Raw genomic sequence first — 14,575 nt, 5'->3', positions numbered from 1 at the left:
AACAATCACTCAAATACCCAGGAACATGAATTTCAGCACAAAAATCATCAAGTTCAAGTTTGCTGAAAGCATACAGTTACCACTAATGACTTTTCTTGTTTCAAAGGATCTCTTAAGAAAATTTTAGGGTAAAATACTATTTTTTTTTTTGTCCCTAAACTTTAAAAAGTTATTTTTTCATCCTTAAACTTTGTAAAGAGTTTTTTTCAATAGTTTAGAGACAAAAATAAAAATGAAAAATGAACTTTTTTCAATAATTTAAGAATGAAAAACAAACTTTTAATAAAGTTTAAGGGCATAAATAAAATATTTTTAATAGTTTAGGGATGAAAGATGAAATTTTTCAATAATTTAGGAATGAAAAATGAACTTCTTAATGTTTAGAGATGAAAAAAAAAACTTTTAGTAAAGTTTAAGAAGCAAAAAAGTATTTTACCCAAAATTTTAAGAGGGTAAGGGGAGCTCATCAGTTAATCATGGCAATAGAACATCAGAACTAACACGGCCAAAAGAGATCATTTTACTTCTAGCAAAGAGATGGAACCAATTTACAATAAAAGATCCTGTCTTCTAGATAAGCTATTTAGTGCCATAAGAAAGAAATCCTCGAAATAAACTAGTAAGAAATAACAATTCCAAGCTAAAGTCAGACAACTGCATTCTGCAGCAAAAGCAGCTGCTGGTTGCTGAACCACAAAAACAAAAGACTAAGAAACAAGAGATTTCCTATCAAATCTATCGTAACTTGGCCCTCTTGGGGACACTGCTACTAGGGCCAGCTCGAGACTTCCCAAAGACCTTTGCTTTCCTTCTCTTCCTCTCCTCCTCACTGTCTGACTCATCCCCAAACTCTCTGTCTGCATTGCTTGCTTCCCTCTCCAACTCTTCCCACGTTTTTCCTTTCTCTTCCTCTGAGTCTGGTTCTGAATCCTCCTCTTCATCCTCCTCAGACTCCACCAAAGACGCACTGTCAGAATCTTCCTCCTCTGTGTCCGATTCAGGCTCCACATCCGATGGCTCATAACCCTTGTCTGAATCCTCTGAGTTCTCAGATTCTGAATCAGAAGCTTCCAAATTCAAAAATTCCCAACCCCCTTCATCTATGAAGCTCTGTGGGTCATCAGTGATTGTCTTCAGTATCTGACGCCAGTTTAGATTCAACCTGCTCTCATAATACTTGATGTCTGTTGTGTCCAGCCATTCCTTAATGCCATCAAGCGCTGTGGAAGGGATGGAATCAATCCGAAGAACATCTCGCTTAAAATCCTTGAATACAATCGTCATATCAAAGTTCTTCTGTCCAAGTCCAACTCTCTCCAGATTCACAATCTCAATCTCGCATAGAGTGACAACCAGGAAAGGAGTCTCTATCAGTTCCACAAGGCAGGTGGAAGATGGGATAATATATGCTGAGGATTTGAAGGGAACCCCATGGAAGCCAAGCTCTCTTAGAGGCTGATCAAACTCAAGGTCAAGGCCACTAAATTGAGGCTGCCCCCAGAGATCATTCACCCGAGTCACAAAGCTCTGAAAATCTGTGTTAATTTTATTCTTCCTGTCCCTCTCCCGTTGCTCTTCTTCAATCTCATCTGGGTCATAAGCAGATCTCCTTCCACCTCCCAAGGTCTGGACCACATCCATCACCTCAACATAAAACTGTACATCCTTGGTTTTCTTGTTACCCACCATTATGTGGTTGTGCAAATGAAAGTGGAGCAGAGTGATCATCTCATTTTCTGCAGGCTGGAAAAATGCATGCTTGATGTTCGCAAACATAATATCCACACGCTCATCTTGCCTTGTAGTTGAAAAACGAAACCCATTCACGTGAGCTTCAAGCGTACCAGGTATCTTCCTTCCACGGCCACCAAAAACAGGACGGATCCAAAGGTCAGTCAATCTAATTGGCTTAAATCTGTTACCAGCTAGTTGAAGTTTCTCCTGAGTAACCAAAGTTGCCCTCTCAGCTCTTTCTGACTCCCTAGCCATAACATGCCGCCGGAGCGTTTTGATCTGCTGTACCACTTCACTTATGTGCCTTGGGTCCTTGGAGCGGAATGAAACCTCCTTCAGATATATAGCCCCTGGGAATTTCAATGAGTTCGCATCTTGAGTATTGAAAGGGGTTCCAGGCACATTAAAGATTATTCTGATATAACAAGTTCGATTGGTGTCCTGCTGGCTAGAAACTGTCCTGATGGTAGCCACATGAAAAGGGACCATACTTCCATAAACAGGCAGAAGAACAGCTTCATTCTTCTGGTCAATCTGAATCATCAAATCTCTTGGAGGGGGGAGATCATTCACATTCTTATAGGCAGTCAATTCAGTTGAAGCCTTCACAGCAGCATTTTTGTCCCCAGCCCCAGGTCCACCACCAGCTAGACGCCGGGCAGTTTCTTCATTTTTCTGTCGGGCAAGTTCTGCCTGATGCTGCCTTCGTAGTTCCTCCTTTGAGATCTCATTAACATCTGACCTGAGTGTTGTCTTAGACGATAAGGCCTCAGCGCCATTAGTCTCAGTTTTAGCTTTTTTAGCTTTAGGCTTTTCTTCTTCTTCCTCCTCCTCATTGAAAGAGTAAGCCACATCCTTAACGGCTTTAGAGCTTGCTAAAGTCACCAACTCTGTCTTTTCATCAGAGACAACAACTGTATCAGCAAGCAGCAGGGAGAAATTTTGATTTTTCAGGTTCTTGGTCTGTGTCTGCAAGTTCTGAAAACCAATTGACACATTAAATATCATTCCTACTTTCACCACTCGATCATTTTTGGCATTGATAGTCAACCCCGACTCACGAAATTCAAGACCAATTCCTGTCCCAGCAGATTTTGTCAAATTTGCAACTAACTCAGGAGCATCTGCCTCAACTACAGAAATGGCAGCTTGATATGCAGCGCTGACCTTGTTACCAGGCTTCAATGCACTTATCGCAGCTTCTTGGGCCTTAAGAAGAACCTCATAAGCCTTGCTTTGAAGGTGGTTGGCATCAATCAAGAATGTTCTTGCAATGTTTGAGCAGTAACTATTATATCGTGATCCAATGGCACATATGATAACACTGGCAGAGTCATAGTACAACATCTCATCATTACTGGCAGCACTAGGTCTGAGATCAAATTCCCCTCCACTCTGAAAAATTGGAGGATAGCAAATGTCAATATTATCTGCCTTCAGCTTCACACCAGCTCTAGTTGGTTCCAAAATGGCCTTCTCAGTCTCATCCATCAATGAGGAATGACTGACTTTCTTTTCCTCGTCAATTACTTTCTCAAGCTTTGGAACTACAACTTTCTTCATCACATGAGCAGACAAGTAAGCAGCTTTCTTGACACACATAATCTCATCCTTGTCCTTCACAGCAAACAGATCAGACAACCCACCAGTAATATCACCGAGCTGGAGATTTGCGTTCTTTAGTTTCTCTGCCCACAACTCCAAAAGTTTCCCTTCAGGAGTCTCCCTTGCAATATACCCAACCAGTGGCGTATCAAGGCCATCCACTTTTGATTGAGCATGGACAGCACGGAATATAGCATCCATTAGACCACTTCCATCATCATTCTTTGCCTTCACGTGCATCACAACATCTACACCAACAGCATCGTTAGCAGACTTCTTCACAACTTCAAGAAGAGAGACCTTCTTTTGGCTACACAAAAAATGGATTTGTTTTTTCATAAAAACCATTATAGTCTCTGGGAACTCATAACCCAGCAACCAGATGTTCAATGCCGAGGACTTGAGGTACCGCAGATCATCTGAAGGGGGAGGCGTGGCAATAGCAAGGACATCAGAATTGCCCCACATATCATCCTTGTTGTCATTCCAATGTGAGTATAGAGACTTCAATCGTGTAGTGAATTTATCCAAATCAATTGAATAAGAATTTGCTGCTGCACTAGCCTTCCCATTAGAAGGTTGCCCACTTCCATTCCGTTGATCAGCCATTAGCAAAGTATAGGGCCGATAACTTTGCTGCAAAACGTAATGGCAAATTATTCAACACACTAAAACCAACTAACTGAAAAACCCTAAAATTAGATGAAACTGAAGCAGAAAACTTACATATCTCGATAGTCACAAAGAAGCTCTTTGATCTTAGAAGGACAAGCTCAAGATAATGATGCCAATTATGGTTAAACTTGTGTACTACTCGTATTCTGACCAATCTTCAGAACATAAATTAAAGCTAGGGTTAGACTTCAAAATTCATTAAAATAATAATAAAAAAAATTTAAATTAAAAGCCTAAATTAAGGTTTCACCAACTTCAAAAAGCTTCAAAAACCCACTAAGATGATAGAAATCGAAGCATAAGACTTCACTTACTCGAACTTCACAAGGACTCTCAAACACTCTTCAGATCAAGTGCTTGTTCTTCAAAGCTGATTCGAGTTGAAGTTCATACTCTGGGTATGCCAAACACACTGAAACACACAAAATAACAAAGCTAGGGTTAGGATTTCGAACACAACAAAACAGACCCACAAAAACCCACAAAACAGAATCCCAGAAAAACCACCAAATTAGGGTTCCAGCAACTTCGAAACCCTCCAGAAACCCCTAAAACCAAAAAAATCGAACCCAAAAACACTCACATTCCCCAAACCTTCACAAACCAGCTTCAACAAATCCCAGAAGCCAAGCTCGACCCAAACTTCACACTCCAGCTCAACCAATCAATCTTCAACACACAAAACACAAAAAAACAAAGTTAGGGTTAGGGTTAGGGTTCGGGTTCCAAACAAACAAATTCACACCGAAATTAGGGTTTAGCGTAACAGAAACCGCCAAAAAACCCAAAGAAACCAAACACATATAACCAAAATCAAAACCCCTCCATTTTTAAAAACCCTAATTAGGGTTTCCACCGCAACTTCAATAAACCAAAAAAAAAAAAAAAACCCTAAAGAAACCAAAAACAATAAAAATAAAATCAAACAAAACCCAAAAAAAGCAGAATTAGAAATACTCACATTTTGATGAACTCGAAGACCTTCTTCAAATATCTTCGTGTTCAGAAATACCAGAACCTTATGGTTAAAGTTGAAACCCTAGGGCTAATAAGCTATATAAACAATAACAAAAGGAAAACAATGATAATAGTGATTTTGAATCTTACAATAATGGTTATTTAGGGTTAGGGCCAAGCTTTTGGCTTTTAACAAAAGGGCCGAAATATCGACGAAATGGAATATCAGAGAGAGAGAATCGGAGTGAGAAGGAGATTTCGGTGAGAGAGAGAGAGAGAGAAATTTCGAAGAGAGAAAATTTCAGAGAGAGAGAGAGAAGAGAGAAATGGAAATTTTGGGGGGTTTGTGGGGTATTTATATGAGAGAGCTAAGACCGTTGTTTGAGTGCCCCTGGATTTTTAATGTGACGGAAAAGGACAGTGGTGTTTGGAGGAATTACGGTGGATTTGGGAGTGGATTTTGGGTTTTGTGTAGGGGTAGTTTGGGGATTTTGTGTGTGTAGTGGCTGATAAGGGCAACTTGGTTGCGGACGGTGTCGTTTTAGGGTGTTGACGACGTCGTTTCGTTGGCAGTGGCGGGAAATGGATTTTTGTCAAAGATGGGCGGGAAATAATTGTAAAGGACGTGGTGGTAAAATTTTATTTTTGGCCATTTGTGACGGAAAAGGACAGTGGAATGGGGGAAATTACGAGCATGTGAGGTTGGTTTGGGTCGTATTTTTGGGTTTTGTGTAGGGGTGGTTTTGGGATTTGCAGTGATTGTGGGTTACAGACGGTGTCGTTTTTGTAGTTGTGTTTTTTTAAGCTGAATAAGCTTGACGACGTCGTTTACCTGGCAGTGGCGGGAAATTGGTTCATTTTTTGTGATTTTGTACACAACATGGCGGGAAAATCAGGTTAGGGTAGTTAACTGTCAAGTTTTAAATGAATATGTTTAAATTATCACCTAATTGTTTGGAAGCTATGTGTAAAATATAATTTTTAAAAAAGGATAAATATTATTATATTATATATACAAACATATATATACATATTTGTACATAGATTGTGAATGATTCACAATGGTCAAAAGACTTATATAATTCCATTTTACGGGATTATAATTGTATAAGCTCTTAACAATTTAGTTGCACCTGTGCCCACAGTAGAGGTTTCTTATTTCAAACAAGTGCATTCGATTAAAATATATGTTAATCATTCTCATTGAAACATAAATCAACTTTCTACAATTGAAACCATCAAAACCTTTTGGAAGCTCAACGTTTTAACTTTACTCATTTATGCAATTGGGTAGTTCCTCTTTTGCTTCATGCTCAATTCTGAAGAGAGAAATATGCCTATAGGATCAACATATTAAAGTTTTTTGAAGCTATTATATTTTTTTGAGGGGGAAGAAACTAATTCACATTTCCCTCAAAACAACCAGAGCCCTAAGAGAACAAAAATAAGAACATTGAAATTGAAACTAACCTGCAGTTTTCCATTTCTCATCATTTTTCTTGCCAACCAATCAGAGGATAAGTAAAATATTATTAAATAAACCATAAGAATTGAGGAATCAAACTCAATGCTTTATCCATCTTGAATCTAAAATTTGTAAAATCACATAAATGTTTCAATCCAAAACTAAAATTCAATTGTTCCCTAGATAATTTTTTGACTTTATACCAAGGCACTAATTAAAGTTTGTCTATGAAGTATGATAAAAACATCCATATCTTTTTCTTACTTTTCTCTCCCAATAAAAATCTACACACTTGAATGACCCACAGACAAACATCCGAAATCACAAAGCTATCCCATCCCAAGTGCTAATTGAAGTTTCTTCTAAGCACTTTCTAACCATAAGATGAATAAGTGCTTTTCACATTAAAAACATGGTTTCCTATTTCCCCTCAGATGAAAGAGAAACAAAACAAGAATAATAAACTTACAAGACAGGATACAAAGCCACCAAGCGTTAAAATGAAAGGTAATTAAATATATATCATTTGGACCAGGCCGAGAAATGTTTTTTTCATTTAACTTAAAAACTCAGATTAGTCAAAATTGGAGAGCTACAAAAAACATTTGCCCATATTATGAGAGCTTAAGGGAATGAACTGCAATTCCATTCTGAGCAGATTTGATACATCCCCACCTTCCCAAACGAGGTTCCTGTTGCAGAGATTTATCATGTTAAAATGTAGGCACCAAGTGAAGCATAACATAAGAGAATTTTATGAATGGAAGAAACTGACTTGCAATTTAACAGTACCGTGGTTTTTTGCCTTATTAAATGTCAAAAATTAAATCCAGAAATTTATTTCCATACTTTGAATTCCACATTCTTTGTGCATTTCCGATGGAAATTGGTTAGAAAGGAAAAGCTTGGAGAAGCCTCATCAGCCCCACAAAGAGAGGGAAGGACCTCCAAGGCTCCAAAGTACTAGTGACTAGTGAGACTAGGATTCTTTCAGCCAGAAGTTCAGATTCATGATTACCTCATGAATTTTGAGCTTGTATCTCCTTGTACATACGTTAGAACATTAATTTCTTTTATCCCACTTGATATCTCTCTCTCCTTTCAGCAATGATTTAAAATGCATCCTTGGTTCTGTTGTCTACAATTTTTTTTTTTTTTAATGATGAGATCCTCACCAAGGCAATACCCTTTGGACCCACCCCTGGGAAGTAAACCATGGATAATACACAACACACCCATCAAAACTGTCTATCAGGTAATCCAGGGGAACTCCTAATGGTTGAAGGTCAGGTGCTATCAATATATTCAACCTCTCCTGGATTCATTTAGGTTTTTGAAAACTATAGTTAAATCGAATTTCATCAACCAAAATTATAGATTGATGAACCTGCCCTTATATTTTTGGACAGAATGAGGATTATACTTCGTTTGAAAGGTGCAGGGAAACAAAGTGTGTGTGGGGATTTCTAGGATTTGATATTATTTTTTGATAAGTGACTAAATATAAGGATTTTAGAAATTTCAAATTAAAGATCAGTTTTTCTTAAATCATGGCAAATCAAGTTCTCATACCATAATCAAAGAGGGTTATGTCATAGACGGCAGATATGGGACAAAAAATTACCTGCCCAACTCCAGCAACCAGAAACTGTCCAGATTTTGCAAAAGCTAAGGAATTCACAAATCCAACCTGTGTTAAAGAAATGATTCAAGTAAGCAAAAAACAAGTTTTTTTGGTGGCTCCCTAAAGCAAATCAGACGACCAATTAGATTGTGAGCCCAACATCAAAAGTTTCATTAATAAACCAAAGAAAGAGATAAGAAATAAAGTAATAAATAAAAGTGTCCGCAGGGAGGGGGGGGGGGGGGATGATGTTGATATAACCAAATTAAGGGCTGCACACTGGCTTAGATCAATGCACACAATAGGTTTTCCCCTCTTCAGTAAAGAAGGCACGGGAATCAACACATTGTTAACTCCCAATGTACACCCTGGAAATTAATCGTTGACATAAATACTTGCCAAATGGAAATTGTGAAATCCTGCCATCCACTTATATTGCTGACAGTTTAACACGGTATATCGATTACCTATTATCTAGTAAGATAAATAATGAAAAATGATGTGTTTATGTTCAAATGAGTGAACAGTTACCTATCTTTAAATGTGATGGAGGATGCTGGCAACAGTCTCTAAAGACAGTAGGCAGAACAAGGATAACTCCAATGCCAAAGAATTGATTCGGCACATCCTGGATGATACCAAGCCTCTTTGGACCTTGTATAGGCTTATTTAGTTAATTACAAGTCTCATTTTCAATTCTAAATATTTAGGATTTAGGGACAGTTTATAAAATTTCAAGAATCCAGGACGCATGTAGTTGTGGTCATGCCAATGGGTTTTGCTATTGGGTAAGTTATGTCATTGGGTACTTATTGTGATCTTTTTGTTGCTTAAAACCTAGTTTACTAACACTTCACTAAATTTAGAGTCTTTGTCTTAGAAATCCCATGTGTGAAACCCATATGTACTCTGTTCCCTTTTTAATTTCCAGTTCACTTTTCAACGCCATAAAATCAATGTTATGGGCAACAAAAACCACTCATAATATAAGATCACTGTTCTCCAGCACCATTCACAGCCCCTAGAACAGCAACCAAGAAGTCGTTTCCTTGCCACCTTACTCCCATTAAAACAGCCTTCACAAAGTATGTTTACCTGCTGTCTAGAAATCCTGCAAACATAAGTCCTGTTCAAGCAACCTAAATCGCGTCAACACTCAAATCATTTCAAGCTTAGAGTAATCTTCCCAACTTGTGAACTTCATACCACAAATTGTGGGAGCAATATGAGTTTGGCTCAGGGTCAGCTCCTTTTACTGGATCAAGCTCGCTTGTGCTTGGATAACAAAACAGTAACACATCATGACCAATTAATCTTCTGCAATGCAATGAATTGTGAGCAGTGCATACTTGAAGAATGAGTGTTTGGAACTGATTTCACTTTAAACTTTCTGTTAATTTCATAAAGAATGTTTTTTTTTTTAATTTCTTTCTATAGTTGATTCATCATCTTGATGTCCTTCATCCTTGCACTAAAAACGGCATGAACTGTCTTTGAGTTGCATGGTTTGACTTTCTAAGAACTTGTCTTGGCAAGTTTGGTGTTAAGAGACACTGGGTGTGTGAAATGTAAGTGAAGTGGCTTATTCAAGGTATCCAGGCCTCCTAAGAGAGGGAGAATTGGGAGAGTTATTGAGAGAGAATTGAGACTAGAAACTGACCTATATTCTACTTAATGGGGTGAAAAGAGGCAGAAGCCTATTCATACAAGTGTTGGCCAGGTGCTAAGGCCAAGAATAGCCTAACCAACTCTCTATCTGCCTGCCAGTTGGCCTACAGCCTGCCTAACAGCTTATTTAATGAAGCACATGCTCTAAAAATTACACGCATGAGCAAGAAAGAATAGTCACAACAAGCCCTAGTCTCCATGCATATGCACACAAGCTTGTCTCACACTGATGCACATATGCACACATAGCCCTGCCAACAACCTTAATGTCCACAGCAAGCAGTCACAAGGTAGCATGCACTAACACAAGGCAGCATGCACATGCAGGATTCCTAACATTCGGCTTGCCCAATGCAATCTTTCCTCTCTCAATTTAAATGGAAGCATCCAGGGCATCCAAAGAGACTGCTAGATAAAGCTGAGTATAACTTAATGTAATAAATATTCAATTCTTTTAACCACATCATGCTCAAATGATATCTTAATTATATAATCCACAAAAAGGCTCCATTTTGTATCTCTATAGTTCTACTCTAGACAAAATTTCTACCAATCATTAAAACCTAAACAAACCAATTTCGGTCTGCATATCATAAGTCCATTGAGCAATATACCAGTGCATAAAAAGTTGGCAGTGCTAGTAACTGAAACAAATCTTAACATTAATAACATCCAGAAATACCCCAAAGCATAATCCATATTAAAAAAAAAAAAGTAAAAAATATATATTAAAAAAGGTATTTACGAATTATTCTAAATTCATACAGGATTTTTTTTATATATAGATAAAAAAATTCACACATTATTATTATCAAATTTTATTTCTTAAAAATAAGAATATATTCACATTTGAACTTCTTTTGAAAAAATAAGAATATATACCCCAAAGCATAATCCATAGTAATTGCTATATTCACACTGTTGGTATTTAAAAAAAAAAAAAAAATACAATGTTGGTAAATTCTGATCGCAAAAACATTTAAGAATTATTTTTAATATTGCTTTGGCTTACCAATGGAAGGTCAAACAAGGGTCGAACGTCCTTGGTCTCACTTTCAATATCCCATAATCGAACAGAACCATTACCGGCTCCTGATGCAGCAAGATCACTGTTTCTACATACAGTGACGGAACTAACCCAGGAATATGCTGATTGACAATGATAGCTTTCATTATGGTTACCATTTTCTGCAGTATGGAAGTCATTAGCATGTCATTAGAATACAGGTGAAACGAGAAAGCACAAGGAAAGATTAATAAAGTATTTTAGAATATACTTATCCAAAAAATACAATATATTAGAATTCTGTTTTCCACCAATTATTTTTAAAGATTGACGGATTTCAGTTTAAACAACACAAAGTGTAACACCTGGTGTCCTCTCCAGGGGTAAAATAATTTTATACCCACTTGTAAATGACAGAAGGCATGGAATAAGAAAATCAATGAGATCTTTTCTCACTGACTACAAAATCTTTACTTCCACCAAAAATAGAGTAATCCTAGAAATTTAAAGATTGATAGGACCAATACTTAAACATTACATATAATTTCCATGATAGATAATATGAAAACAGAATTTTACAATTTTACCTATATGTCCATTAGGGATTATTTCACTATTCTTTTGATCGAGATTCTTGTTTGCAGCCAATAAAGGATGAGCATTCTTTACAATGTGTGCAGGCTTCTTTCGCAACATGGTCCAAAGCTCAATACTTCCATCATCGGAGCCAGATAAGAATTCATCATTACTAATAAAACAACAACACTCCAGAGAAGATGCAGGGGCACGAAATACTAAACGTGACTCCTCAGGGACCTATTTCACAAAGCATAGAAGGTGATGTCAAGACCAAATATAACAACAAGAAAGACAAATCCAACTGATACAGAAAAAAAGCACCACAAAAACTCAAATATACTACTGAAAGAAAACAATAATCTATAAAAATATGTGGACCATAGTTCTCCCTTTAAAACCACGTATCTGCAGTAGCAATTGGACTCATAGTTTCAAGCATCAGTGCAATGCCACTGAGCTATGAGGCTCTTGGCATTTCCTTTGGGTATGTTTACTTTAAGTTTATTAAATGTACTCTTGGAAAGATCTAATTTAAGTACAGTATAAACCGTGTCCTTTCCTTTGCCATCACCCTTCATGTCAACTTCTGCTATTATGCAAAGTTGACATTATCTATGTAATTTTATTTCAACCAAGTAAATCTATTTGCAAGGAATCACTGAAAGATGCTTTACCTTAAACAACTGCATGCTTCGATCTCGTCCAACAGTCAACACCCGTTCTTTCCGTAAACAATCGATAGATAATACTTCACTTTGGTGGCCAAATAATGTATTCATGTAGGCTCTGTCTTCTGCATTCCATATCTTGACTGTTCGATCAAATGAACCAGAGAAAAGTTCTGAAGTCCCTTGCCTAAAGGTTAAACATGATACAGATCCTCTGTGACCTGGAAAGGCCTGTTAAACACACCACAGACAATTAAGAATAGTACATAAGATCCATAAACTTCAGGTTTTAAATGTTGCCCTAACAGCGTCAGGAAATAAAAAAAATTTATATTAGATACATAAATTTTGAAGTTCAACTTGCAAACATAGATAGGCCATGAGGAGAATCCTCTCAAAGCTCAGCAGTCCGTCACCTGTTCAGGATGTCTGCCATTTGAGAAATTATTCAAAGATCTTGTCAATATTAATAGACAGATCATAATTATGAATCTAAGCATTTCAGTGTGCAAAATATCTGGGCATATTCAAGCCATGAGGCTTGTAGCTCAATTGTCACCAAGTGGGGACTGGACCAGCTTAGCTGATTTGACCAGGGGAGTGCAAGTCTCAGGCACGGGGGTACAGTAGTTTTTTTTTCATCTTTTTTGCACAAAATAACCCAGATTCAGTGAACTTTGGTACCATACAAAACATTTATTTAACACCCAGGACGTAGTTTAAGTGGACTCCAGAATGTAGAATAACCCCTTTAATTCTAAGACCCTGTTTATTCAGCAGAGGCTCTCTATTGTCTGTCACTAAATGTCGCATGTTTTGATAGGTCACTGACATTCCACAGTTAAACCCAATTATAGCAATTGTTTAAACAAAAACCACAATAAGTTTTGAATCATCAGACATTTTTTTCCCAAAAAAAAAAAAAAAAAGTAATAAACTAGATTTACCTGAATATGGCCTCGTGTACGGGTATCCCACAAATGAACATGGCGATCTAATCCTCCAGTAGCCAAATACCGACCGTCAGAGCTAACAGCTAGTGCTAAAACATTTCTACTATGCTTCTTAGCCGAACCTTGCGGATCCTTGGCTCCATGGGACCTTATTACATCGTCACTTGGCCATTGGTATTTTTCGCGTTTCCCACTTTCTACATCCCAATGCATAATGTTGCCATCCTTGGAAGCTGAAAAGCCCCTCGAGTCATCCTCTGATAAAGCCACAGCAGTCACAGATTGTCTGTGCTTCAATAACACTTTGAACCCACCAGTAGCTTTCGGCTTTTGTACCCTGAATTGCATTGTAGATCATACATACATGTTCTACATATTCTCATAAATAAACAATATTAACTCAAAATCAATCATGTTGTTCAGAGACGCGTATTAAGGTCGCCATTTTCTAATTGAATTAGCACCCAATTCAGAACCAAATGCTATAAATTTTATTAAACAAAAACTGCTAAAACCAATAGACACTAATGAAAAAGCAATACAATACCTAGAGGCCATAGCTCGGCGAACTCGGCCACTCTCTTCCAGCTGCTCCTGCTGCAAAATTTTCGCGACAAGCGAGTCCCTGAGGCCTTCCTTCTCGCCTACCCTATCGATCCCTTCATCGCTGTCGTCCTCGTCGTCTTCGTCCTCTTCTTCCTTAGCAATTCTACGATACTTATCCAACTGTGCCATAGCCACGCGCTGCCTCACCTCGTCGGCGGTCTCAGCATCGCCGTCGTCATCATCTTCCCCATCGGAACCGCCGCGGAATCCATAGCCCCTCTCATCGTCCGACTCGCCGCTGTCTATCACGTCGGCGTCGTCCGCAATCTTCCGCCGCTTCTTCGATTCCGCCATGAAAAACGAATCCTCCGAAAATTTCTCGTCCTTTCTTGCCCCTCCTCTTCCTCTACCTCCTCTTCCTCTTCCTCCTCCTCCTCCTCTTGGAGCCGCCGACACTTTCTTCTTCATTTTGATAAAGATTGAGCTGCCTAAAATGCTTTTGGTAGCTGAGAAAATGCCCGAGAAAGTGAAGGAAAAGTTTTTCTCGTTAGGGTTTTAGTAAAACGCTCTTTGTTTGATTGGTTTTTTTTTTTTTGGTTTCCGGCGAGACCTTAGGGTTTTTCAGAGGGTTTAGAGTTTTGAAGAATTATACAGACAAACTGTTGTCGTTACTTGTTAGGGCGTGGGTGCATCTAATTTTTGGTTCTTATGGGCTTTTGGGTTAAGACTGTATTGGACTTAAAAGCCCGTTTGGGGGTGTGCATCAAATCCATCAACCCTCCAAAACCAATCCAATCTCTCTCTCGGGTTGGTTTTCGTGGGGTGATTGGGTTAGAATTTTATTTTGAGTGGTACGTTGTGTTAGTTTGGATTGACAGTGTTTTCAATTCATCTAACTTAACACAACTCACCACGTATATAAATTTATTTTATTATCTTAATTTTAATTTAAGTATATAATATTGAAATTTTTGGTATTTTGAAATTTTTGAATTTAATTTAAGTATATAATATGAATTGCAATAATTTATTGAAAAAAGTGTTAATTTTTTTTTTTTTGAGAATCAATTGGTAAAAGTCTAATTTTCCACTAAG

General features: G+C 37.8%; 2 protein-coding genes across 3 annotated transcripts; both read right to left on the bottom strand.

The window, feature by feature from the left end:
- Nucleotides 1-497: 497 nt before the first annotated feature.
- LOC112007004 (FACT complex subunit SPT16) lies at nucleotides 498-5,295 on the bottom strand. Of its 2 annotated transcripts, XM_024039324.2 has the most exons (5): nucleotides 4,976-5,295; nucleotides 4,609-4,683; nucleotides 4,329-4,426; nucleotides 4,066-4,169; nucleotides 498-3,975 (listed from the first exon to the last, which is right to left on the bottom strand). In XM_024039324.2, exon 5 carries the CDS (start codon nucleotides 3,946-3,948, stop codon nucleotides 736-738), a length of 3,213 nt encoding a protein of 1,070 aa, XP_023895092.2. In that variant the 5' UTR covers nucleotides 3,949-3,975; nucleotides 4,066-4,169; nucleotides 4,329-4,426; nucleotides 4,609-4,683; nucleotides 4,976-5,295; the 3' UTR covers nucleotides 498-735. The 2 variants fall into 2 exon arrangements, with proteins under 2 accessions (XP_023895092.2, XP_065635325.1); XM_065779253.1 differs by lacking the exon at nucleotides 4,609-4,683.
- Nucleotides 5,296-6,931: 1,636 nt separating this feature from the next.
- On the bottom strand, nucleotides 6,932-14,150 carry LOC112032477 (U3 snoRNP-associated protein-like EMB2271). The gene is made up of 7 exons (XM_065779252.1): nucleotides 13,482-14,150; nucleotides 12,929-13,271; nucleotides 11,988-12,212; nucleotides 11,322-11,550; nucleotides 10,741-10,916; nucleotides 8,061-8,126; nucleotides 6,932-7,128 (listed from the first exon to the last, which is right to left on the bottom strand). Exons 1-7 carry the CDS (start codon nucleotides 13,946-13,948, stop codon nucleotides 7,051-7,053), a joined length of 1,584 nt encoding a protein of 527 aa, XP_065635324.1. The 5' UTR covers nucleotides 13,949-14,150; the 3' UTR covers nucleotides 6,932-7,050.
- Nucleotides 14,151-14,575: the final 425 nt, after the last annotated feature.

Source organism: Quercus suber, unplaced genomic scaffold (assembly GCF_002906115.3).
Source record: "Quercus suber isolate HL8 unplaced genomic scaffold, Cork oak 2.0 scaffold_203, whole genome shotgun sequence".
In the NCBI taxonomy this organism is placed as follows: domain Eukaryota; kingdom Viridiplantae; phylum Streptophyta; class Magnoliopsida; order Fagales; family Fagaceae; genus Quercus; species Quercus suber.
This window is presented reverse-complemented; position numbering and strand designations above follow the sequence as displayed.

Coding starts and splice junctions, on each gene's coding strand:
- LOC112007004 (XM_024039324.2), bottom strand. CDS start 3,948: ATGGCTGATCAACGGAATGGAAGTGGGCAACCTTCTAATGGGAAGGCT.
- LOC112032477 (XM_065779252.1), bottom strand. CDS start 13,948: ATGAAGAAGAAAGTGTCGGCGGCTCCAAGAGGAGGAGGAGGAGGAAGA. Junction 8,127..10,740: donor CCTTGTTTGACCTTCCATTG/GTAAGCCAAAGC, acceptor TCTTTAACACAG/GTTGGATTTGTGAATTCCTT. Junction 7,129..8,060: donor TGGTTGCTGGAGTTGGGCAG/GTAATTTTTTGT, acceptor TCTCTGCAACAG/GAACCTCGTTTGGGAAGGTG.